This window comes from Silene latifolia, chromosome 1, assembly GCF_048544455.1.
Source record: "Silene latifolia isolate original U9 population chromosome 1, ASM4854445v1, whole genome shotgun sequence".
NCBI lineage: Eukaryota > Viridiplantae > Streptophyta > Magnoliopsida > Caryophyllales > Caryophyllaceae > Silene > Silene latifolia.
The window spans coordinates 164,779,531-164,804,436 of record NC_133526.1 but is presented as its reverse complement, the minus strand read 5'-3'; the positions used below and the strand labels follow the sequence as shown (position 1 = coordinate 164,804,436).

General features: G+C 36.1%; 2 protein-coding genes and 1 long non-coding RNA gene across 3 annotated transcripts; all 3 read right to left on the bottom strand.

The window, feature by feature from the left end:
- Positions 1–12,983: 12,983 nt before the first annotated feature.
- On the bottom strand, positions 12,984–13,949 carry LOC141608354 (uncharacterized). Its single transcript, XR_012526990.1, has 2 exons — positions 13,638–13,949; positions 12,984–13,513 (listed from the first exon to the last, which is right to left on the bottom strand). It is a non-coding gene; the product is annotated as an uncharacterized LOC141608354 (long non-coding RNA).
- Positions 13,950–17,032: 3,083 nt separating this feature from the next.
- LOC141611157 (strigolactones hydrolase CXE15-like) lies at positions 17,033–19,617 on the bottom strand. The gene is made up of 2 exons (XM_074429612.1): positions 19,018–19,617; positions 17,033–17,546 (listed from the first exon to the last, which is right to left on the bottom strand). Exons 1-2 carry the CDS (start codon positions 19,410–19,412, stop codon positions 17,336–17,338), a joined length of 606 nt encoding a protein of 201 aa, XP_074285713.1. The 5' UTR covers positions 19,413–19,617; the 3' UTR covers positions 17,033–17,335.
- A 2,805-nt stretch (positions 19,618–22,422) lies between these two features.
- On the bottom strand, positions 22,423–24,171 carry LOC141608302 (uncharacterized). Its single transcript, XM_074427680.1, has 2 exons — positions 23,025–24,171; positions 22,423–22,695 (listed from the first exon to the last, which is right to left on the bottom strand). The coding sequence occupies exons 1-2, from the start codon at positions 23,986–23,988 to the stop codon at positions 22,685–22,687; spliced, it is 975 nt and encodes a 324-aa protein (XP_074283781.1). The 5' UTR covers positions 23,989–24,171; the 3' UTR covers positions 22,423–22,684.
- Positions 24,172–24,906: the final 735 nt, after the last annotated feature.

Here is a 24,906-nt window from a genome sequence, read left to right as displayed (position 1 = left end):
CATCAGGCAAAGTTAATACATAAGTCTCCTTGGATTCGGCCGCTACTCGAGCTCCATTTACAAGGCATAGATCCACATCTCCTTTGCTAAGCCTCTTCACGTCTCTTAACCCCTGTAAATGATTACGAAGGTGAGAACCACAACCGGTATCCAGTACCCATGTCGTAGTGGAAGTATAATTTACATCAATAACATAAATTTCCTTAGGAATTTTACCTTTTGGAACGATGATTCCTTCCCTTATATTTCGCAAATATACGGGACAATTCCTAAGCCAATGTCCCATGCCATAGCAATAATGGCACTCATCTTCAACTTGCTTGAAGTTTTTCCCTTTCTTTTCCTTCTTCTTGAACCTTTTGCCCTTAGAAGCAAGAACTTGATTGCTTGAGCTCCCTCTAGTTTTGGCATCTTTCTCTTCCAAAGACAAAGATCCTATAGATTTTATGAGGCGGTCTTCCTGAGACCGGCTCACAAGAGATCTTGTAGTAGTAGGAGGTTTAGAAGAAGTGACGAAGTTTATGTTTCCATCTGAACCTATCCCAAAAGAAATTTCTCTAGTAGTGTCGAAATCATTGTTGAAGCAAACGTCGTCAAAAACATTGTGGCAAGACTCAATAGTTAATGGTGTGGTAGCGTTTGATGGATTCATTGTAATGAACTACAAGTATGGAGGAAAAAGGAAATATTAACATTTGTCTTTTTAAATCATACTTGCAAATAAATTTAACAAGATATGAACATTTATATAGTGACCTCTACCCAACTATTATAAATGATTCCAAGACCCAAATTCATATTAACTTAGGCATCGGTAAAGCCGAATACAACCCTTATCAATATAACTCGGTGGATTAACACTTTAATCGATTCTACTTTTAGAAGTCTTGGTCAATAAAATTACATTAATATTTATCTTTAGCCCGAAATACATTCGGCAACCGTCGAGAATACTTTCGTTGAGTTCAACCCAAATTTTGAATAAATGTGTCCATGACCCAAATTTACATCAACTTGGGCATCGGTAAAGCCGAAAACAACCTCATCTTTATAAATTCGGTGGGTAGACATTTATCACCCACTTCCCCTACGGAACAAAGTTTGTACCCCGGTAAAGCCGAGTGCACTCCCTCACGAAATAGGTTTTCATGGTTTCTACTTTTTGGTAAGGCTAAGTCTCAATTGTTTATTTTTAGCGAGAGGTCATGTCAATTTATTATCTATCACGTTTTAAGTGAACTAAAGCGGTGAACTACGATAATTATAATTGACACGGTCGATAAACTCGATTAAAAAGATAATGCATGTTTTAGTTATGGCGATTTAGCGATGCATGCAACATAAAAATAAAATGCAAAGCATAAATAAAATCCTAGTATGGCCTTCCTAAAATAGTAAATCTAATAAACTATTACATATTCGGAAACCAACTCCTTTGGTCCCTTGAACTACGGTCTTGGCATGCATTCCAAGGCAACACTCTTCTTTAATGGATCGCCTTCTCGAGCGACACCGTCTTCAAGGAACTCCGGAATAAATAAATTACATAACAAATTACATAATTTCCTATTATACATTTGTAATTAAAATAAAATAAATCTATTAAATTACAAAACGGTGATACGAGATCACAATAAATTACAACCGAATCGATATTCCCATACATTTCGGGTAATATCAATTAAAACTAAGGCCATACTAAGTAAAATTACATAATTCAAAATTACATAAAATTAAAACTAAAATTATGACAATCATAAATAAAATGCAGCATTATAATATGTATGAACATGCTCAATTTTATGCTAAATCGCCTTTAAGGAGCCAATATCGTATATTAATCGGTTTTTACGGATTTGCGTGATTTAACCTTTTATAATCACAATAATTACATAAATTCATATTTATGTACAAGTTAATTACCCTAACCAACTTAGGACTCAAAATTAGTCTTCACTAATATATTGACAATAATTAACTTATATTTCTTAATATTGTTCATAAGTGGACTCAAAAATACAATATTATGTCATAAACTTCAAATAAATCATAAACATTTCAAATAAATTCAAAATTTGAAATTTAAACTCATGAACATTCTGGGAAAAATACCATGACACTCATAATATTCAAAACTTAGGTTAAAAATTTCGAAATTTATCGAGGAAAAACAATGTTGCGGTTTATCCGATTTATCAATTATTTCCATAAAAATATGAGAAAAATTATTTTTATCAACTTTTCAATTTTAGATCTGAAATATGTGATAAAATGCAACATGTGATATTTTTCCTTAGTCATAAAGTATGTTTTAGCAATTTTTACTAATTAAAGTCACTATTTATGTGATTTTTCATCAAAAATTCATAAATCATGCATAAAGACTTCATTATAGCCAATTATTTTACACACATCTTGTAAAATTTCATGTGACAACATACTAAATTTCTATGACCATATTCTAAATATAACTCATATTAACCTATTTCTCATTTAAATACGATTTTATATTGAAAAATCCATATTTCGAGCATAACAACTCATATTATTATGAAACTTTACAGGCCATCAGAATATAATATCTATGAAAACATATCCAAAAACCACTGGAAAAAACAAAGTTTAGCTAGTTTTAGTCCAAAAATGATATTTTAATCATAAAAATCACATTTTAATGCCATTATTAATAAAAATGAACAATAAAATCCATAAATAAACCAAAATATCCTAAAAATATTTTAGGACCAGAAACTTTAATATGCATAATAAATTTCGTGATATATCATAATAAACACAAATTTATAAGTTTTATATGTTAATCGTATAACTCGGAAAAACAATAACCGATTTGCATGCAAACAACCTAAGGCTCTTGATACCACTTCTTAGAAATTATTAATATCATTAAACAACATATTCTTATATATGTGACAATTAATTTAGTCAGAAAATCAATTTAGATCTTATGCATGCAAACATAAGTAGAAAAGGAAGAAATCGTTTTCCTTACATTGAGTTTTCGGATATACGGGCACAAATGAGTTCTCCTTCTCACTTGTTCTTGAGCTTTCCTTATATGGATGAACAAAGATTCAAAGATATAATCTCTCCCAAAGATGAATACCCAAGATAACCCCTTAATAGATTAATATTACTTGATCTAGAATAATAATAATCTTACTAAAATTGACCCAAAATATTTATTTTGTACTCTATTATTTCGGTAAATAGAGGAAAGAATTTTGGAGTTTTTATCTCTCTAATTTTATAAGATGTAGAGAGGATTTTTATTTCTTACACTAGAAATAATTATGTGTGAATTGTGAATGAAAAATTGTAGAGAAAAACTCTCTATGTTGGTCTTAGAAAACCGGTGGGTGGAGAGGAGAGCCAATGCATGAGCAAGTTTTTCTATCCAAGAAAACATAGGCTTGCATGGCTATATGCAAGGTGTAATCATTTTGTTTCCACTAAAATAATTTACACAATTTAAACATTACACTCCCTCCATTTTTTCGGCACCTACATAAAATGGGTAGTCCATTTTATGTTTGTCATTTGTCAATTGTCACATGTCATTAGTCATGTGAAATTGTCATGCATTTTTAACATGTTAAAAAAATGAATAAGCAGTGCAATGAGCCTCGGTTATGATCACCCTTCTCAAACCTGCATCACTAGGAACACACCATATCACATCGAAAAGAACACTCCCATCTATGTGGATAGAAATCCTCGAAACCGTGCCACTCTCTACCCTTGACTTCCATTCTTGAATCTTTGGATCAAGCTCTTGTTTCCTCTTTATATCATCATACAAGTCCGGTTTGATCGTCAAGTCCCTGATGGTATCCCCTTTCCGAATCATACGAATCCCCATCTTGGACATCTCATCCCTCAGCTTTAGCAAGGACATAGCTGTACATAGCGAATGGATACTTTTCCTACTCAAAGCATCTGCCACAATATTGGCCTTACCCTCATGATAGATGTCTCCATGTCATAGTCCCCAATCAACCATCCATCGCCTCTGTCACATATTCAGCTCCTTCTGAGTGTAGATATACTTCACAATCTTGTGATCTGAAAACACCTTAAAGGTTGCCCCATAAAGATAGTGCCTCCAAATCTTAAGAGCAAAAACAACTGCACCCAGCTCCAAATCATTAGTAGGATAGTTCTCCTCATACGGCTTCAGCTGACTCGACGCATAAGCTATCACCTTCCCATTCTACATCAAAACACAATCCAAACTATTCTTTGAAGCATCGGCGTATACTTCAAAGTTCTCACTTCCTTCAGGTAGAGCTAGGATAAGAGCTATGGTCAAACGCTCCTTTAAGGTTTGGAACGCTGTAACACCCCAACTATCTGGCCAAGATAATTGGAGCATTACCATCTCGGTTTCCCGAGGTAGTGTTTCAAAACTTCGATAAAAGAACATTTTATAAATTAACATAATGTTTAGTGAATTACACAAACGTAAACAGATGAATAAATAAACTACAACTCGTGACATCTATACTCTTCTAGCCAACTAGACTCGTCTCGTGATATCATCAAGCTCGTCCCGCCTCCCGCGTACTATCCAAACAACCTGAATATAATCTGCTCCCCATATGACCAAATGATATCATATGGATCGACACAAGCCACCCCAAAAGAGATAGGTGACAATTACACAGACAGACAAACGTCAGTTTCAATAAATAAAGTGTGAAACAACTCAAGGTGTGTGAGTATGCAACAAGACTATAATATGAATGACACGCTATCAAACAACCACCACCATGGTACCGGGACACGCCCAGACATACCGACAACCACACTGGTACCGGGACACGCCCAGACATAACAACAACCATAAACAGGTACCGGGACACGCCCAGACATACCGGGTCCGGAAGCCAACCGGATCCCCTGCCAGACATCGTGTCTCAACCACACGAGTCCCTCCGTAACTCAAGCCATTAATGTGCACATCTCTCTTGGAGTGGGAAGCTCCAAGAAGCGACCCGTGCGTGAGACGGTCTCCCAACCGCCTCACGTCTCCATAATAACAAGTAAGCCACCAAGTCCTCCGACATACAAGACAATACCATAAATGCAAGATACCGCATAACATGCCAATTACTGACTCATTCAATGCAATTAACCAATATCATGTTATAATGCAATGACCATTAAAATACGACTCACATGACCATTTAAATATATTAAAACTGAGTAGGATTAACCTACCTTTTAGCAAACTCCGTAAGCAATCCGGCTAATATTATTCTTCCACAAAACCGTCACTTAAATATAATAATTAAATATATTTAATTATTAACTAATCTAATTAAATTACGATTATATAATTTAATATAATTAAATTCAAGTCCCGACTCAACTACCCGCCAACTACTTGGTTCAAATCCCGACTCAACCCATTATATAACAATTAAAACCCTTTTTAAAAACACTACCCATACCCCCATAATACACGGTTGAACCCGTGTTTGGACCACCCCCGAAACACCCCAAAACCAGCCCCCAAACAAGACCACCATCATACACCACCACACTCACCCACCACATACACCACCCACGCCCCCCAAACAGCGGCCACAACCCCGGCAAACAGCCGCAAAAAAACAGCCCGACAACAATGACACAACCCGACAAACACCCACTAAAACACCACCAAACAACCATCACCGTGGCCACCACCATCACTGTGGCACCCCCTGACCACGACGGGTCCAACCACCAGCCCAAAACCCCGACAAAAACCCCCAAGCAGCTGACACCACAACAACAACACAAACACGACACCTATAACTGTTAGAAATTATTAATCTCATTAAACAACATATTCTTATATATGTGACAATTAATTTAGTCATAAAATTAATTTAGATCTTATGCATGCAAACATAAGTAGAAAAGGAAGAAATTGTTTTCCTTACATTGAGTTTTCGGATATATGGACACAAATGAGTTCTCCTACTCACTTGTTCTTGAGCTTTCCTTATATGGATGAACAAAGATTCAAAGATAGAATCTCTCCCAAAGATGAATACCCAAGATAACCCCTTAATAGATTAATATTACTTGATCTAGAATAATAATAATCTTACTAAAATTGAACCAAAATATTTATTTTGTACTCTATTATTTCGGTAAATAGAGGAAAGAATTTTGGAGTTTTTATCTCTCTAATTTTATAAGATGTAGAGAGGATTTTTATTTCTTACACTAGAAATAATTATGTGTGAATTGTGAATGAAAAATTGTAGAGAAAAACTCTCTATGTTGGTCTTAGAAAACCGGTGGGTGGAGAGGAGAGCCAATGCATGGGCAAGTTTTTCTATCCAAGAAAACATAGGCTTGCATGGCTATATGCAAGGTGTAATCATTTTGTTTCCACTAAAATAATTTACACAATTTAAACATTACACTCCCTCCATTTTTTCGGCACCTACATAAAATGGGTAGTCCATTTTATGTTTGTCATTTGTCAATTGTCACATGTCATTAGTCATGTGAAATTGTCATGAATTTTTAACATGTTAAAAAAATCAACGTATTAATAAAAATACGTCATGTACAAAATCGACTTAGTAATTCACAATTACTTGTACCAAAACGGTTTACCAATTATAAATCACAACATCTTGTATTTATAATAAATTATTCATTCAGTTTCAATTATTTCCGTAAACAATAATTTCATCTAAGTAATAAAACAATTCGATCACTTAGACCGTATCTTATTTAATCAAATTACAATGAGACACGTAAATATTACCTCCAAAATCGTCCGTCAATTTTAAGTAATTTAATTAACTCGTATCGTCATACGATCAATTAAATATTCTTAAAATGAGACTTAAACATGTGATCATCATGATCGACAGTTGTGATCGCATTATTGTCGGAGGACACATATTCCAACAATAACCACAATCCCGTATGCCCCCTTAAACCACCCAATTAAACACCCTTACCACCACCCATTCCACCTCCCACGACCACCACTACAACCCCCACTCAACCCTCCACAAAACACACCCAAGTTAAGCCCATGATAGTAAAAAAAAAGGTGGGTCAAAAATCCGTCTTAAGACCGTCCCACAAAAAAAGCTATAATCCATTATATATACTCGATCAAACCACCATTTGGGCGGTCAACGGTGGTCCTATGGTGATCACGGTGGGTCACACGGTGGGTCTAAGTCGCGGGTGAGTCAACGGTATAAATTAAATAATATAAACGCTAGTTTAAGACGGTTTACCTTACGATCTCGAGGCGGAGGGCAAAATCTCCACTTTCTCTTCCTTTCTCTCTTTCTCTCTAAAATTTGGTGGGTGAGGATTGTGTTGAGATTTTTAGTGGATAAGAGTGATGGGTGGATAAGGGTGGAGTATATAAGGTGAGGGTATATATACATAAGGTAGTATGCGGATACGTATACATGCATCGTATTGCGTATTATTATTATTACCACTTATTATTATTATCATCATTACCATCCTAAAATAATTATTATTATTATTTTATTATTCCGTCTCAAACATAACTCGTATAAATACAATAAAATATTTATATATAAAAGTATAAATGCGGAGTATTACAATCTTCCCCCCTTAAAAAGAACTTCGTCCCCGAAGTTCACCTCACTCTCTCATTTCCTCAAATCTCATGCATTCTCTCGCACCTCACATGTTTATCAACCGTATACGCTCTTTCTAAACCTCACACTCATCCCAAAGTTCTTCACTCAATTCTCACTACTTTCTCACATTCTGTACTTTCTCTTTCCTAAACTTCCGAATTATTACATCTACTTCCCCTAAAAGAGAACTTCGTCCCGAAGTTCGACTATCAAACCTCAAACTGCGGTCTCAAACGCTCATTACTAAATTCCACAAATGACTATGTTTCAGGTTCAACACACTCTCTTACCTATTGCAATTCCATTATCAAATCTCGTATCGTCTTATGTCATTGCTATAATCCCAATCTAGAAACTTCCTTAGAAGTCTCTCTACGGGTACCCCTACGAGCCTCCCAAAGGTTAAGCGCCCGGTCCAACCCACGGTTCCTAATCTATAATCCCATAAATAACTCCTAACTCATGTTGGTTATATGAATACGTATTTATCACGGGGTATTACTCGATTATTATTACGTATCTATATCATGTCAATCCTCATACATTAACATGTATGCACATCCAAAACACCAATACACGAACTCCAGGAAACAATCAACTAATGTAAAATTCTTATAATGTGACTCAACCATGATTAACATTCCCAATCCCGGACCTCATGCCACGCATATACCGCGTCAAATCCACCACATGATCACACATGTGTTTCCATATCCGTTCCCATCCATCATCAACCCTTCCGCTTATACGGAAGGCCACAATTACTATCATGCAAATACCACTATTCGACACATAACTTGCATGTTTCATCTTACTTTTACACAACAAAACAATAACGGAAGTTCAGAGGCAGAACTCAACCCGGAACAGGCGCAGCAGAGCTGCGTCCCTTGGAAGAGGCGCAATAGTCACTGCGTTTGTTCCTGAGGTGAGTTCTGGCTGTGAAGCCGGAATTGCATATCGTTAATATTCATTGGTGGTTTAATGACCGATTAATGATATTCGACTCAAGTAAAAGTGATTTAGTGGATTATTTACGTATGAAAGGGTCATAAAAATAGTAAAAGACGGACTCGATTTAATTAGAACGAATTAAAAGATTAATTACAAGATTAATTGTGAATTAAATTACAAACTAAATTTATTAGGGTTCAATTAATGTTAAACTATTGACGATGATGATGATAAACAGATGAAAATATACCAAAGGTCGAATTCCAAAGACTTGATATTGAGGAATCGAATCTCTAAAACCCGAATTGATTTTAATGACGAAAACCCGCAAATATTAATTACTTGGGATTTAAGTCGGGAATTAATAAAATGATAAATTAGTAATGAATTATGTATATTAAAATTAGTATGCGAATGAAATAAGAAACAAACAAGAAAAAAGAATGAAAGAAAGTAAACGAATTAACAGAAGACGGAGGAAGAAGAAGGAAAGCAGGAACTGCGGCAGCCTCAAGAAGAGGCGCAGCAGATGCTGCGGCCCTTCGAAGAGGCGCAGCAGTTGCTGCGTTCCTTCTCGACATCAATCTCTCGTTAATCCGTAAAAAGGTTTTGAATAAAAGGTTTTATAAATCGGTTTTTTAACATGCATTCGATGTAAATCTTACAATGATTAGTACAAAAAATAAAATACAATAATAAAAGATGGGATTTACACCCTCAGACTTACAAGTTTGACGAAACGAGATTGACTAAGTAAACGATTAGTGATTGCTCGACTCGAATGTACGACGAAAGTGCCCTCGTAAGAGGAATTAAACTAAATTGATTAAGTTGATTGAGTGGAGTTGGTCAAATTGGTCGGTCATGCAAAACGAGGCTGGTACTCAGAAGGATCCGAGCTTACGTGGTCGAAAGTTCAAGCACGTAGGCGCCAATAAGCAAAGAGCACGGTCTTAGAATGCAAAGGGAGAAGAGAAGGGCGGACACTCGCGTGAGAAATATGAGGAACGAAAGTCCCTATTTATACTAATCACACGGAGGAATTAGGGTTTCGGTAAAACCTTGGAAGTAAATCTCGAAAAGATCTCAAAATACGCAGAAAGGAGCTGGGGAAGAGGCGCAAAGAACCATGCGGCTCTTGGAAGAGCGCGCAGCAGTCTGCGTCCTTTCCCCAGAGGTTTCCTCCTGCGGAAGAAAGATTTTCCGCGTTTCTATTATGGAATTGCGGTTGATCTCAATTTCCTTATTATTTAAAATATAATTTCGGAAAATACTTTGCCAAAAGATTAAAAGATTGAAATATGGAATAGAAATATCCGGAACATTCCAGAATATTCTGAATCGGCATTTTAAACGGTTATTAGAAAATGAAGACGGTTTTTGACCTGGACTCCAAATGTACTCTAATTACTGTCAAAACGACCGTAACGGCGCGTAGATGACGACCAAGGGGTAGACACAAGTATTTGAGCTATCACTTGCCGATAAACTTACGAATTGTCATAAATCGTTCCGAGTACCAAACATGCGGCCCAATCATCACCGGGTGGCTTGCGGGAGGTGCAGAAATGAGGTATCTACACCTGGTCGTGCACGAGATAGGTATATGAATGATAAAACTCAAGAGAATTCCGTAGTGCATACCAAATAGATGAGCGGAAAGATGCCTTCGGATCGCCCATGTTGTCTTTGTTGCTATGATGTTGACGAACACTTCGATCGCGAGACAAACCCCAACAATTGTAAATTGATACTTGATTTTGATCGTTTCCCCATCAATCGACGTCCCTGCCCGTTCCATTTCATAAGGACCCATTTCCCTGGATTGGGCATTCGAAGGTGCGTTGTGGCGCAAAAACAAATCATATTCTCGAAAACTTACATCATTGTTGTGGCCTTCCACTCCTAAATTATCCGTCACTTCTCGCTTTTCAATCATCTCAACATTACTTCCCGAATTTGCCATTTCCGATAGATCGTGATACTTTGAGCGAAACCTCGCTCTGATACCACTTGTCACATCCTTATTTCTTCGGGTAGAAAATAGGGCGTGTGCCACTCTTGTCAAGGCGAGAATCTTGGTGCAAGTCAGGCAAAACCAAATAAGTATCACTCGGAATGGTGTGGCTCGTAATAACAATGCGAAACAATAGATGTGCTGAAACATCGCAAAGTATTACAATAGAATAAATAATGTATTACAAGAGAATGATTACAAGATTATTACAAGATTGTTACAAGATTGTTGGGATACAATGCTTGTAAAATATATAAGTATTTGGGTAATAATCTAAGTTGTTGGATAAACTGAATGAATGAAAATGAGGCCTAATTCCTTCTATTTATATGCCTAAGAATATGGTGGTTATGGGCGAAGGGGTGCCTCTTTCGTGCCTCTTGGGAAATGGTGTGAATAAGGGGAGATGGATCTCCTTGTTCCTCTTCATATGTAGCGTCCAAATGGGATGTATGGAACGAAGGGTTGCGACCTTCGTTCCCTTTGGATTTGACGGCAAAGGGGTGGAGGGGTGAACCATTGTGTCCCTTGGAGTTTGGCGCCAAAAGGGAAGGATAATGGGGATGTTTGGATAAACACAAATAAGGGAAATGTATCTATCAAGGGGGATGTATATCCTTCTCTCTCTTAGGGGAATATTCCTTCGGGGGGGGGGGGGTGTATTTGGTGTGTGAGAGAGGGAATGGATAAGGATGAATAAAGGGGGATGTATGGTAGTTATTTAGAGAGGATGTATGTAGATAAGGGAATTAATACATGGCCCTTGGTCGCATCTCTTCGGCATATATGGACTTGTGGACTTCATAGTAACTTGCCCAGTTAACCTCAACTAAGAGTGAGCTGCCCCGACTGGGAGTGAGCTGAGTACACTTGAGTGAGCTTGTCGTGAGCTACCATAAGCATCCTTGAAGCGTCACGGGAGCTTGAAATAAGCGAACCGTGACATATTGCTCTTATAGAATTTACGACACACGTGCAAGTTCCCATATACGGAGTATAAGTTTCTTGGTCGTTGGGCTAATATTGTTGTGGTTGTGTTGGGTTAGAATGACTTTAATGGCCGGAAGCATAGATGATCTCATAACTTTGTTACAAGTCAACAATTGGCCTTTGAATTTTGATGATGCCATCTTATTAGAAAGGAAATTGGTAGGAAAGGAGTAATAATTAAAATAATTGACATTTATCTAAAGGAAATTTAGTGACCAAGGAAATTGACATAACTCAACTCATTATTCACCCAGTCTCAACTACCTTAATTTGATTTATACTTCCTCCAAGTCAGGCTAAAATTCCTCTTTTATTATAATACTACTCAGATATATTAGATAAATGAGAACATTAGGCTAGATAGAAGGGAGTATGATATTTTAGAAACCAACAATTTTTTTTTTGGATAGTGATAGGGCCACCGGGTGACGCACAAATTGGGTGCCACCCTCTCACAACCCTTTTTAATTGAAGGGGTCCCCACTCACCCCATGTGAGAGGGTGGCGCCCAAATTGGGTGTCACCGGGTGGCGCCCTTTCATTTTCCTTTTTAAAATAATGCTAAAAATTAAAGTATTTATTATTTTGGGTTGATTTTGAAAGTATTTGTCAAAATGGTGTTCACATAGACTCGGGTTTTCATATCCAGGAACACAGAACAAACACGGCATATCAGGCGTGTTCCTAGTAAGTATGAAATTGAGCATTACCAATGCATGCCACGGAGTTAAGCCTCAGCCAATGGCAAGCTTATATTGGATAGTCGCGCAGCACCTAATTATGGAGCACTCCTTGAATTGGATTACATTTGTATGGTCAAATGTTGCAATAAAACTAGGATTATACTGTAGTTGTTTAGAATGCAAAAGCAAAGTTAGACAAGTTAAAGCGATATTGAAATGTCTTGTATTTGACTAAATAATAATAATAAACATACTCGTAGTATTAGTAGGCTTGAAATTTGAAGGCCAGTTTGAGGCAATTGTCCACTTTGGTTGTTGTCGACAATTCGACTTCTATCTGTAATTTTGTATTCATGTTTTTATATATGCACAGACCTCGAATGAGAGAGCTTTCAATCCGAATTATTAGTTTATCGTAGTAGCGATGAAAATGAGTGTCTCCACGCATATGAGATAACTTCATCTAGAGGGACAATGTTTAATTATTTTTTTGGTTAGTTATATGTGAAAGGAGATATAAGCACATTTTTAAAGCAAATGGTATTCCAAATCGTGTCCATGAGAAACACAGTTTACGATTATTATTGTACATTTGTACTGCCAAGTATACTTGACTTTTGCATGATTTAACCAAATGAATTCATACTCTCGTAGTCAGAGTGATCCAAAATTGCAATATCATCACTTGTAAATCTTACCATCATGATTCGTAATTTTTAATGCATGGAAATAATGTCTACACATAAAATGATAAAACCACTCCTTTTTCAGTAAAATCCAAAACAAGTGATTAGGTTAATATATAACAGTGCTAGAAACAGAGAGTAGACAGCTTAATATAACAAACTTTAACTCCTTTTAGTCCTCTTACAACTACCAATATTGCCCAAATTCTTGTTCTTGTGGTGGTCGACATCAACGTCGTTGTGGTGGTTATGAATAAAATCAAGAAGAACCGTGCTCTTGCATTTCGGACACTTAGGATCATCCTCTGGCAACATGACATACATTAGGCATCTTGGGCAACCTACCAATACCATAGAGGTCGTTCCTGCGCTACTCGTCTCCGAAGACACACATGAGCTCGGGGATTCTGACCGGCTGGGTGAGCTCGGTGGTGACAACTTCAACTTCAACTCCAACTTTGGCATCTTACTTTTTTCATTCTTTCTGTTCATTGTCTCCAAACTTCTTTTTTGTTTCTTGCCCTATTGATTAACACGAAGAAAAAAAAAAAAAAAAAAAAAAAAAAAAAACTAAATTAGGAAAAACTAAACCAAGTAAAACTAAATAATATTTTGCGAGAAATGAAGTCGTAACTTGTAAGCTTACCTTAGAAATTTTTTCAAGAAATTTGAATTGAGATAGAGATTTTTCGGAGTGAAAGAGATCAAGGGTAATCGGAATGACCGGAGAAACTAAAATACCACCATCAACAACATTATTATCATCATCATCATCATAGTTAAAAAGTGTCTGTTTAATTTGAGGATGTGGGATTTTAAGCTGAAATGACATTATATATAGGAGGGAACTAAAGAAAGACAGATGGTGTCTTCTTTAAAGCTTAATTAATTAACTGAACAAGAAAGGTTGAATTCAATTAAATTGAAATGAAGAAAAACTTTAACGTAGGAAATAATGAATTAACTAGGTAGTATCCCGCGCTTCGCGCGGCCTGTTTTAAAATTTTATTATTATAATTGAAGAAAAATAACATAATTTATATATGACCTTTAATATTTTTACTTTTAAATAAAAATAAATTAATTTTTCTCAAATTTAATTTTTTTAGGTTTAACTTCAAAGTTATAAAATAAAATACATACAATTTTAATTAAAACTAATAAGTGATAATTAATTATGCATGATAAGCGTTTTATAAATTATTTTGTGACTGATCAAATATCATACTCCCTCTTATTCGCTATAATGTTTCTTCTTTCCCGAAACGGATTATTGCAGTAATGTTCCCCTTTCATTTTTTGGTAACTTTTACTCTTATTTTATTTATCTCTCTCCTATCACCAAACCCCACACAACTCTTTTACTCCAATTTTATTATTTTCCTTAATGTTTTGCCCTCACAACTCCTTATTTAACTCCTAATAATTCATCCCTCTCTCGAGTCTCTCCTATCACCAACCCCACCAATGTCCTTTATTCATTTTTAATAGTATTCCTTAAGTATCGTGTCAAAGACAAAGGGGAACATTATAGCGAATAGAAGGGAGTATTAATTAAAATAAAATTTATTCAAATAATGCAACAATCAACATTAAGTTCTCAAATTATATCATTTCACGATTCATTATGTTCTAAATCAGTTAATATTTGTTCAAAATGATGTGAATATAACTTTTATGTAATTTTTAATTTTTTATGTATAACGTGTGATATTTATTTATCAAACATATAGAGTTCAAACTCAACTTATTCAAATGCTTTGAGTGTGTCTTGCATGTATTAATTATTATGTGTCAAACATATCTATTCTATAAGAATTGCATCTTTTGTATTTTAAAGGAACCATATATAAATGATGTTTTAGAGTTTACTTGTAAATAAAATAGGTTAAACTTTCTCAAATAATATTCTTTTAGGTTTAACTTAAAAGTATTTAAAAGATAACATATAAAGTATTTACCTAATAGTAATATTTAGCTAGTCATAATCAATATTTATACATGACGTATATATGATTTAATTGAAGATACTAAAGTAAAATGTAACGTTTTATCTATTTTTTTCATGTCGTTTATAGTACAATATATATTATTTAATAATCATTACTTTTGTTTTGATTATTCAAATGCACTCGCGATCACTGTGTACATACATACTCATACAAATACTTGTTATCACACTATTTAAACCTATCAAAATCTCATATGTATTCAATTTCTCGCAATATATTTTTTTTCATTCTCATATAAAAACTTATCTCTTAGTAGTTTTCTTTAAGTTATGTTTTTAAGAAATTAATACGACGACTCTTCCAAATATATTTTTCTTAATATTTAATGGTCTATGTTTTATAACTTTTTTAAAATATCTTTGTACGTAAAAATAAAACATTATGAGACACTCACTTTAATCATCTCTACAAATAAAAAATATTTCAATAAATATAACGAAAATTATACTCTATTTGAAGCATTTTTCGCAATGAACGTAATTGTTTACATTTTAGAATTTTTATCAAAATATTTTTTTAACAAATTTAGAATAAAATCACCGTAATTATTTAATGTAATTTTATAATAAAATTTATTAAACTATAATTAATATGTTGCTGAGATTTATCCAGCATTTATTATGTTTGTATTTAATGTTCTGTTGTAATTAATACCTGTATTTATGGCTGGGTTGACACGTGGCGCATCCACAACGCTTCAACCCAGTTTTATATATATATATAAGATTGTGGGAGGAAATTCCAATGAAAAATATCAAAGCAAGGAAGGAAAAATTATGTAGTAGGGAGTAAATATTGCAATTAAAACGTTGTTGAACTTGAACAAGAATAGAGGAAATCAAGTAAGGTGAGGTCCTCTACTTAAAGGCTTAACGTTCATTGCATTGGAGAGTAGGTCATAATTTATGAGTATTGCCAATTGGAACCATATTTACTAACATTGCTATCTATCTTCTTCCTCGAACCTTCTATCCCACCTTCTTGCCAATTGGAACCATATTTACTAACATTGCTATCTATCTTCTTCCTCGAACCTTCTATCCCACCTTCTTCCCTTATTCGCTTGCAATCGGTTAAATTAATATAAATAAATTGTGTCGGGTCGGATGACAAGTGGATAAGACAAAATATATTATATTTTAACTGATTATGTGAGGAGAAGATAGAAGACCAGGTAGAAAAGAGAATATAGATAGCAATGCTCCTAAATCTATACACTAAAACTTGGAACATATGGTCTTTCAATAAGTTATTGAGATACCAATTTTATGTACCCTTTTATTTGTATTTCGTAACTCTTTTGTTATTGATGTGACATGGTAATTTCGTACCTATTTCCATAATAAATGTACCTATTTCTATTTTATCTTTAATCATGATTCATACCTATTTTATTATCTTTAGTACCACTTTTTCTTAAAATTGTAAGATAATTTCTCAATAAACTTATTAAGATATCGTCTCTCAGGAAACTTACTCAGTAGAATAATTTGTTAGTATTACACATAAGACCGTTTCAATCAATTTTGTCGTCCGTATCAGTTTATTGGTGCTTCGTTTAATATGGAGAAAAAAGGGAGGTAAATGCATATGTGAATGAAATATTTCATGATGTATGAGTCAAAATAATTTATTGTTTTTTTAATATCGAGTAAAAGCGCATATTAAAATCCAGAAAAGTCGTACAAGAAAACACAACTACTAGTCTAGTACATTAACTGAGGGGATGTAAAGCGAAATTTAAATCAAACACCGCAAAGTTTGTATATAGTAGTATGAATGATCAACTATAAAATTGAAGTCCTGTGTCCCTGTCAACAATTGTATTAATGAGGTACCCCTTATAATTTGAGCACACATTTATGTCATCTTTAGCCGACTTAATTAATTACTAGTCACAGTAGTACTATTATGACTCCTCCGCAGATCATATTCAATGTTGTTTCAGTTTACATCTCTCGTACGTGATCATCTTCATCATCCTCTGCTCTTCATAGAATTCCCCAGCTCCTCTAACAATATTACAATCTTTTGACATAACCCCATTAAATTGCATAAATTCGACAGTAACTATCTTGCTCAAAGAAACAGAATCCCACACAAGAAATGCCTAAATATCACAGTAATACAACTGATATTAAAATCAGCGGCGAACAACATGCCCTCATGAAACTGTAATTGTAATATAGCATTATTTATACTCTGCAATCGTTTGACATTTTGGCCAAATAAAATGAATACATAAAAAAGATCAATCACCAAAGGTCAACCAGTGTTCTCTGATATGAACCTTTTGGTCAGACTGAGTAGTTGATTTGATGGTTCTGGATCATTACTGGTAATCACTAATCATGAAGCCGTGAGCGAGACCTTTAAACTCGACATACTTGGCCGGTTTCCCCAAACTGCTCAACCTACTTGCATAATGCCTCACTCCATCTCTGAGAATATCAGTCTCCCCCACCATGACGTGCATTGGACCAAGGTCTAGCGACTTGAGTTCAGGGCTTGTTGGTCCGAATGGTAGGCATAGTCTCCAATACCTGGTGTTATAATGTTATATATACGGAGTACAAGTTTATTAGGCAACATAATTGGTTAACTAAAGTACACTTTGATATCTAATGCTAAGTCTCTGATAGAAGATATTACGGTATATATCGTAATATACCGTAATCAGAATAATATCGGTATTAGAATAAGTTATATTATATTGCGATATTAGTTGATATTATTTAGATACTCTGGGTACTATATAAATATGGTACCATTGTAATCATTCGAACCACGAACAATTATCAATAACACGATTTCCTTTATGAACTCCTCCCTCTCGATTTTTAATATGGTATCAGAGCCTCACGCTCTTGAGGCCTAACAACGAACTTCCGCTGCCCTGCCGGAGGGGCTAATGAATTACGGTACCCTCCGGCGGGATTTTATCATGATGATCTATTTTTTCTAGTTGTAAAAAAAAAAAAAAAAAAAAAATTATCGTCGATTTTCGAGGCCTTTACTTGTATACGCAGTAAATGGCTTGATGTTTGATGGTTTAGTGCAATGCAACTACTTGTATTAACGAAACCACACAGGACTTTTCTTTTTCACTTCCAAAGAACATGAACTTTTCAAGTTCTATTGATTTATTGGATATCGTATATATGCGTTCTCCACGAAATTCCCCTTTTGAATCCCTCATGTTCAAAGGAGGTGAACAAAGTGTGGTCTCTTCTTAATTATTGGCGATTTACACGAAATTCGGTCTGGCGAGTCCTATACGCATCGACTGGCGAGTTACGCACCGATATTTGTCAAGTTCGAAAAAATACGACGTTCTTGACAACGAAATTTCAACGATTTGGTGGGTTTGAAAAGCGACGACGTTCCCGCCCGACGAAACCGATTCGAAAAGAAAGCCGTTTCTCTTTGTTTACCTTGCAAACCCATGGAAATTTAGACAAATTACCATGGGTTTGAGGGGGGATGATAGAAGATATTACGGTATATATCGTAATATACCGTAATCAGAATAATATCGGTATTAGAATAAGTTATATTATATTGCGATATTAGTTGATATTATTTAGATACTCTGGGTACTATATAAATATGGTACCATTGTAATCATTCGAACCACGAACAATTATCAATAACACGATTTCCTTTATGAACTCCTCCCTCTCGATTTTTAATACTCACACCATTCTTAGTTCTTACATGAATCTACTGTCACAAAGAAGCTCGAAATGGAGAATTGTTAGATGGAACCCAATATCCGACCTTAATCCCCCAAAGCCTCGTGTCATGTATGTGCTCGCATACATGGCTGTGTTTTGTTAAACATATTCTCCACTATCCATATACACTCTTCAGGTGCAGTACACAATTACGATCGACAATCCGAGTTGCAATGGACAGTACGACCAACCAACTCAAACTCGTTTCAATTTTTAGTAGAGGTCTATAGTTCAAAACTTTACCATATATACGATAAACAAGGTAAGACAGTCTAACCTGTCCACACCTTCGAGGCTAAGAAAAGTCTCAGTAGGCCCTTCTAACTCCGACTTGGTTCGTTCACTCCCACCAAACATCGGTGCCAATAGCATATAACCCTTGACGCGATCCAGGTTTAGCTCCCTTGTACTGCCCATCGCAACCCGAACTGCCCAGTTATGTGCAATATAAAAGACGATAGTGGAGTTTGCTGGGGCTGTCTTTGATGAACCGTGTTCGTAAAGACGAAGCTTGAGGTCGTGGAGTGGGTCAAAGACGAGGTCGTGCCACATTATGGAAGGGTACTTGGCATCGTCTAATTGGGTAGGAAAGAAGGAAGCATCAGAGCGGATGACACTACCGTCGCTCATGAGCTTGAGCACTCCTCTGCAATCTTCAACAACGTAGGACATTTTTTCTTATCGTTCTTCTAAGGTGGCTGATGAGACTAGCATAGTATCTCTGTTTGTCCTATGTGAAGACATGGAATCATGTATGAAGCATTGATAATGGAGGAAATGAACTCCATTGATGATCAGCTTGATTGATGAATTAAAGAGGAAAGTAAGAGAGAGAAAATGTGTAGAGAGATGATGTAAATAAGGAAAATGATTGTATTAAATTATGCAAATGTACAGCTGGTCAGTTATATACAAATTGTACTCGAGTTAGTAAAACTAACTAAGGTTAGCCTAATGACGTTAGTAATTCTTCACATCCCCCCCTCAAGGTGGGTTTGCCAAATGAGGGTCAAATAACAAACCCAACTTGGAGGACAAGAAAACATGTTGTTGCTGTCCCAATGGTTTTGTGAGCAAGTCGCTAATCTGAACCTGGATTTGGTGCACCGTAGCAATTAACCCCTCTTGGACCTTTTCTCGTACATAATGGTAATCAATGTTCAGGTGCTTGGTCCTCTCATGAAATACCAGGTTTGCTGCTATGTGTTGAGCAGACTTATGGTCACAAAACAGGTTGATTGGCAGAGAAACCGAAACATCGAGATCTTGTAATAAGCCTTGCAACCAAAAAATCTCTCCTGCCGTATAGGACATGGCCCTATATTCTGACTCGGCTGATGACTTGGATACTGTTTTTTGCTTTTTAGTTTTCCACGAAACAAGAGCTTTGCCAAGAAATGTACATTGGCGGTGGATCGATCTCGCAATCGAACTTGCGGGTACCCCAACCGCATCACGAAACTTGCAAGAGAGAGGTCATTGTCAGCAGGGTAGAAGAGAGCTGCGTCTTTAGTCCCTTGAAGATATCGTAAAACATGAATGGCAGCTTGGAGGTGAGGCTCTCTAGGAGCACTAAGAAACTGACTAAGGTGCTGAACTGAATAGGACAGATCAGGCCTAGTCAAATTAAGATACAAGAGTTTACCAATTAATCTTCTATAGACTTCTGGTTCAGGCAGTAAAAGCCCTTCGTCAGTTGAAAGTTGAAGACCTCTAGGAAGAGGAAATGGGGCTGATTTGCAATTAGTCATACCAGCATCTTTTAACATATCATGGACGTATTTCCTTTGATTAAGGAGAAGACCTTCGGTGGATCTGGTGATTTCAAGTCCCAGAAAATACCTTATCTCTCCTAAATCTTTTATGGTGAATGCTTTGTCCAATACTCCTTTCAAGTGCCGCATATAAGATATATCGAGCTCGTGATCACATGGTCATCAACATACACAAGCACCACAACAAAGGAATCCTCTTGCCTTCTGATGAAAAGAGAGTAGTCAGACTTTGATTGAGAAAATCCTTGAGATATAAGCAATTTGGAAAGCTCTATGTTCCATTGTCTCGAAGCTTGTTTGAGACCATAAAGAGATCTCTTAAGCTTACATACTTGACCTGGAAGTGCCTTGGAATAGCCTTCGGGAGGTCTCATGTAAACCTCTTCTTCTAGAAAACCATGCAAGAAAGCATTGTTTATGTCTAGTTGGTTAATAACCCATCCTCTTGACATCGCTCATCGATAACAACACCCGGACGGTTGTGAATTTAGCCACAGGTGAAAACGTGTGCTTGAAATCCTTACCTTTAACTTGATTGTACCCTTTTGCCACTAATCTGGCCTTATATCTTTCAATCGTTCCATCTTGCTTGAATTTAATCTTGTATACCCACTTTGAACCAATTGCCTTAAAACCAGAAGGAAGATTAGTAATTTCCCAAGTTCCATTTGCTTCTAAGGCATCCAATTCTAACTTCATAGCTTGGACCCAATGAGGGTCTAATGTGGCCTGGTGATAATGAGAGGGTTCATGCACCTCCAACACCTTTGTAAGAGAAGCAGTAAGTGCCTCTGGATATGTAGTGATGTCAAACACAGAAAATGAAGAAGCAGCAGGCTTTAGTGTAGGGCAAACAAAATCCTGCAGATTACTTGGAGGCTTAACAGCCCTTGTGGACTTTCTGATTTGTGCAACTTCAGTTGCAGAAATATTTGATGGCATCCCCTGAGTGATAGTTCCACTTGGTACGGAATTAGTGGCATTATTATTCTCACGTCTAGACAAATTGTCTGATCATGTGATGATCGATATAGGGCAAACATCCTCTTTGTCGCGAGAAATAAATGGATGAGGATCACTAGGAAATTCGGGCATATGAATGCCGTAGTGGACTGTTTGACATTATTTTCAGATTTGTAGGGAAATATAGACTCATTAAAGATCACATCCCTACTCACTAAAATTTTGTGGGTTTCTAAATCATAAAGTTTGTAACCCTTTTGTCCATAGGGATAACCAATAAAGACACACCTCCTAGCCTTGGGATCAAATTTATCCCTATTTCTAGAAGACACTAGGGCAAAACATAAGCATCCTATTATCCTTAACTGGTCATAATTTGCTTCTTTATGCATCAAAACCTCATAGGGTGTAGACCAAGAAAGAATAGGTGTAGGCAACTTGTTTATCACAAAAGTTGCTGCTAATAGACACTCACCCCAAAAACGTTTAGGTAACCCTGCATATAACATCATGGCTCTAGCCGTCTCAACTAAATGTCTATGTTTACGCTCCACTCTTCCATTTTGTTGTGGAACACCTGGCATACTTTTTTGATGAATTATACCCTTACTAGCAAACAAGTGAGAACAAACATCTTGAACAATTTCTGTTCCATTGTCACTCCTAACCATTTTAATGTTGACCCAAAATTGATTGTAAATCTGAGAGAAAAAATTATCTATGGTAGCACAAACTAACTCTTTTGTTTTCAACAGAAAAGTCCAAGTTACCCTTGTATTATCATCAACAATGGTTAGAAAGTAATGTGCTCCAGTGATCGTTGCTACTCTAAATGGCCCCCATAGATCTACATGTATCAAATCAAATGGTCTAGCAGCCCTAGACACATCTCTATCAAAAGATAATCTGTGCATCTTAGCCATGACACAAGTTTCACAACTGTAATCCTTCAAATCCAATTTATTTAACTCATGAATATGTTTCATCTTTACAATAGAAGTATGACCAAGACGAGCATGAAACAATTCAACTTTGCCATGAGCATTACACTTAGTATCTGTAGTACACAAAAGACTAGCACTTGGATTTGACACATTACAACTCTTACATTTATTAATATTCTTAGTAAAGCAAGTGTCCTCATGCTTCTCAACTTGCCTCAACTTATAGAGACCTCCTTCTCTTGGACAGGCAGCCACTATGTGCTTATCCTGGCCCTGTATTACACATCTTGTGTCATCAAACAATGCTATCATTCTAGAATCAGCAGATAGTTTTCCAATGGATAACAAGTTATATTTGAAATCAGGGACATATAAGACTCCTGAAAGTATTATTTGTGAACTGACTTGTATGACACCAGAGTACTCAACTAATTTTGTTGAACCATCAGGCAGGCCTATTAGAATGGGTTTACATAATTTTTTTAGGTTCAAAAACAAATGTTTTTGTGATGTCATGTGATCCGAAGCCCCTGTGTCTAATATCCATTCTATTTGATTAGTAGCACAAGCAGTAGAAACAACATTAGTGGCTAGAATGATACCTGCAAAATTGACAGATGCAGAGGAGTAATTCATTGGTCCACCAATGTTACCAGAAATCGCTTGCATGACTTGTTGATATATTGCAGCAACCAGTGCCGGATCAACTTTAGGAGGAGGTTCTTGTGACTTGACAGAAGATGTTCCCACTTGTGGATCTCTATCATAAGTCTCAGCCTTGAAATCAAATGGTGTATCATCATACACCTCCACAGCATTAGCAGTATACTTCTGAGCAGAAGCATTGTATTTCTGAGCATTAGCCTGTTTCCTAGCCTGATAGCTAGCTCTCATCTCAGGATGTAGAACAAAACAAGTATCCATAGTATGTCCCCCTTTGTTACAGGCATTACACCACCTCTGATCATACTTAGGCTTCTTACTACTGTTACCATCCTTATCTTTCTTCCAAACATTCCAAGGGCCTTGATTATTGCCAGACTTAGAAGCTTGTGATTTCATTGCAGCTAGAGCACTAGAATCTTGCTCAGTTTGTAAGATTAGTGAGATATTCTTCTGACTTTCTACTTGTTGTAGAATAGAGTAAGCCTTGTTAATGTTTGGAATTGGATCCATAGACAAGATGTTTGTTCTTAAAGTCTCGTAAGAGCTGTTTAGTCCCATCAAGAATGTGATTAATTTCTCTCTAGAGACAGATTCTAAAACTTGCTTGAGAATGTTGCAAGTGCATTTATCCATAGCACCGCAATTGCATTCAGGAAAAAACTCAATTTCATCTATGTCATCCCAACGCCTTTTCAGCTTAGTAAAGTACTCGGCAATCGAATCATTATCTTGAGAAATGTTTTTTAACTCCTTCTTTAATTGAAAAAGTAAAGGTCCATTAGATTGACCATACCTTTCTCGAATTTCCGACCATAGCGAAGCAGCAGATTTTGACGATATGTAGGCTTCTTTTATTCCTGGAATTATGGTGTTCACGATCCAAAGATCGCACCATAGCATCACTTCTCATCCATTGCGGCAACTTCGGTGAATTAGGTGCGAGGTCTTGCTACGATCCGTCAACAAAGCCCCGTTTGTTCTTGGAACCGAGTGCAAGAAACATTCCTCTACTCCAATGAGGATAATTTTGTCCATTAAACATCGTCTCCAGAAGCTTCATCCCTGAGTAATCCGATTGCGAGAGAAAAAAGGATCGTAAATCGCACGCGTTCGTATTCTCGCGTCTGTGTTTTTCGGCATCTTGATCGGAAAATAGAGGTGAATTGACTTAAAAATTGATACGAATGTAAATCGGAAGATTGAATTGACTTGTTCTAAGAGAATCAAAGCAAAGAAATGAAAGAAAAAATCGAAAATTTTGATGAAGCTAATTTTTAGGGTTTTGTGATAATTGATCGAAAATCGATCGAACAAAGACGAAAGATTTGCGGAAGCAGAAAAAAAAATGCTAGATTAATGAAGAGACAGGATCTAATCCTGCTCTGATACCATGTGAAGACATGGAATCATGTATGAAGCATTGATAATGGAGGAAATGAACTCCATTGATGATCAGCTTGATTGATGAATTAAAGAGGAAAGTAAGAGAGAGAAAATGTGTAGAGAGATGATGTAAATAAGGAAAATGATTGTATTAAATTATGCAAATGTACAGCTGGTCAGTTATATACAAATTGTACTCGAGTTAGTAAAACTAACTAAGGTTAGCCTAATGACGTTAGTAATTCTTCACATCCTAAAAATGATTTGATAAATACACCGGGACCAGTGGGCTTGGTGGTAAAACAGTTAGCGAAAGTGCGATCAACTTTGAAAATTGAAATATTAATGCTATTGAATTTAAAAATATTATCTTTATTAATTCAGAAAACAATACTCAACCCAGGGCGTGCCACGTCATTAATTTAGCCTTTTTTT

Coding starts and splice junctions, on each gene's coding strand:
- LOC141611157 (XM_074429612.1), bottom strand. CDS start 19,412: ATGTCCTACGTTGTTGAAGATTGCAGAGGAGTGCTCAAGCTCATGAGC. Junction 17,547..19,017: donor AGCCTCGAAGGTGTGGACAG/GTTAGACTGTCT, acceptor TTATAACACCAG/GTATTGGAGACTATGCCTAC.
- LOC141608302 (XM_074427680.1), bottom strand. CDS start 23,988: ATGCTATGGTGCGATCTTTGGATCGTGAACACCATAATTCCAGGAATA.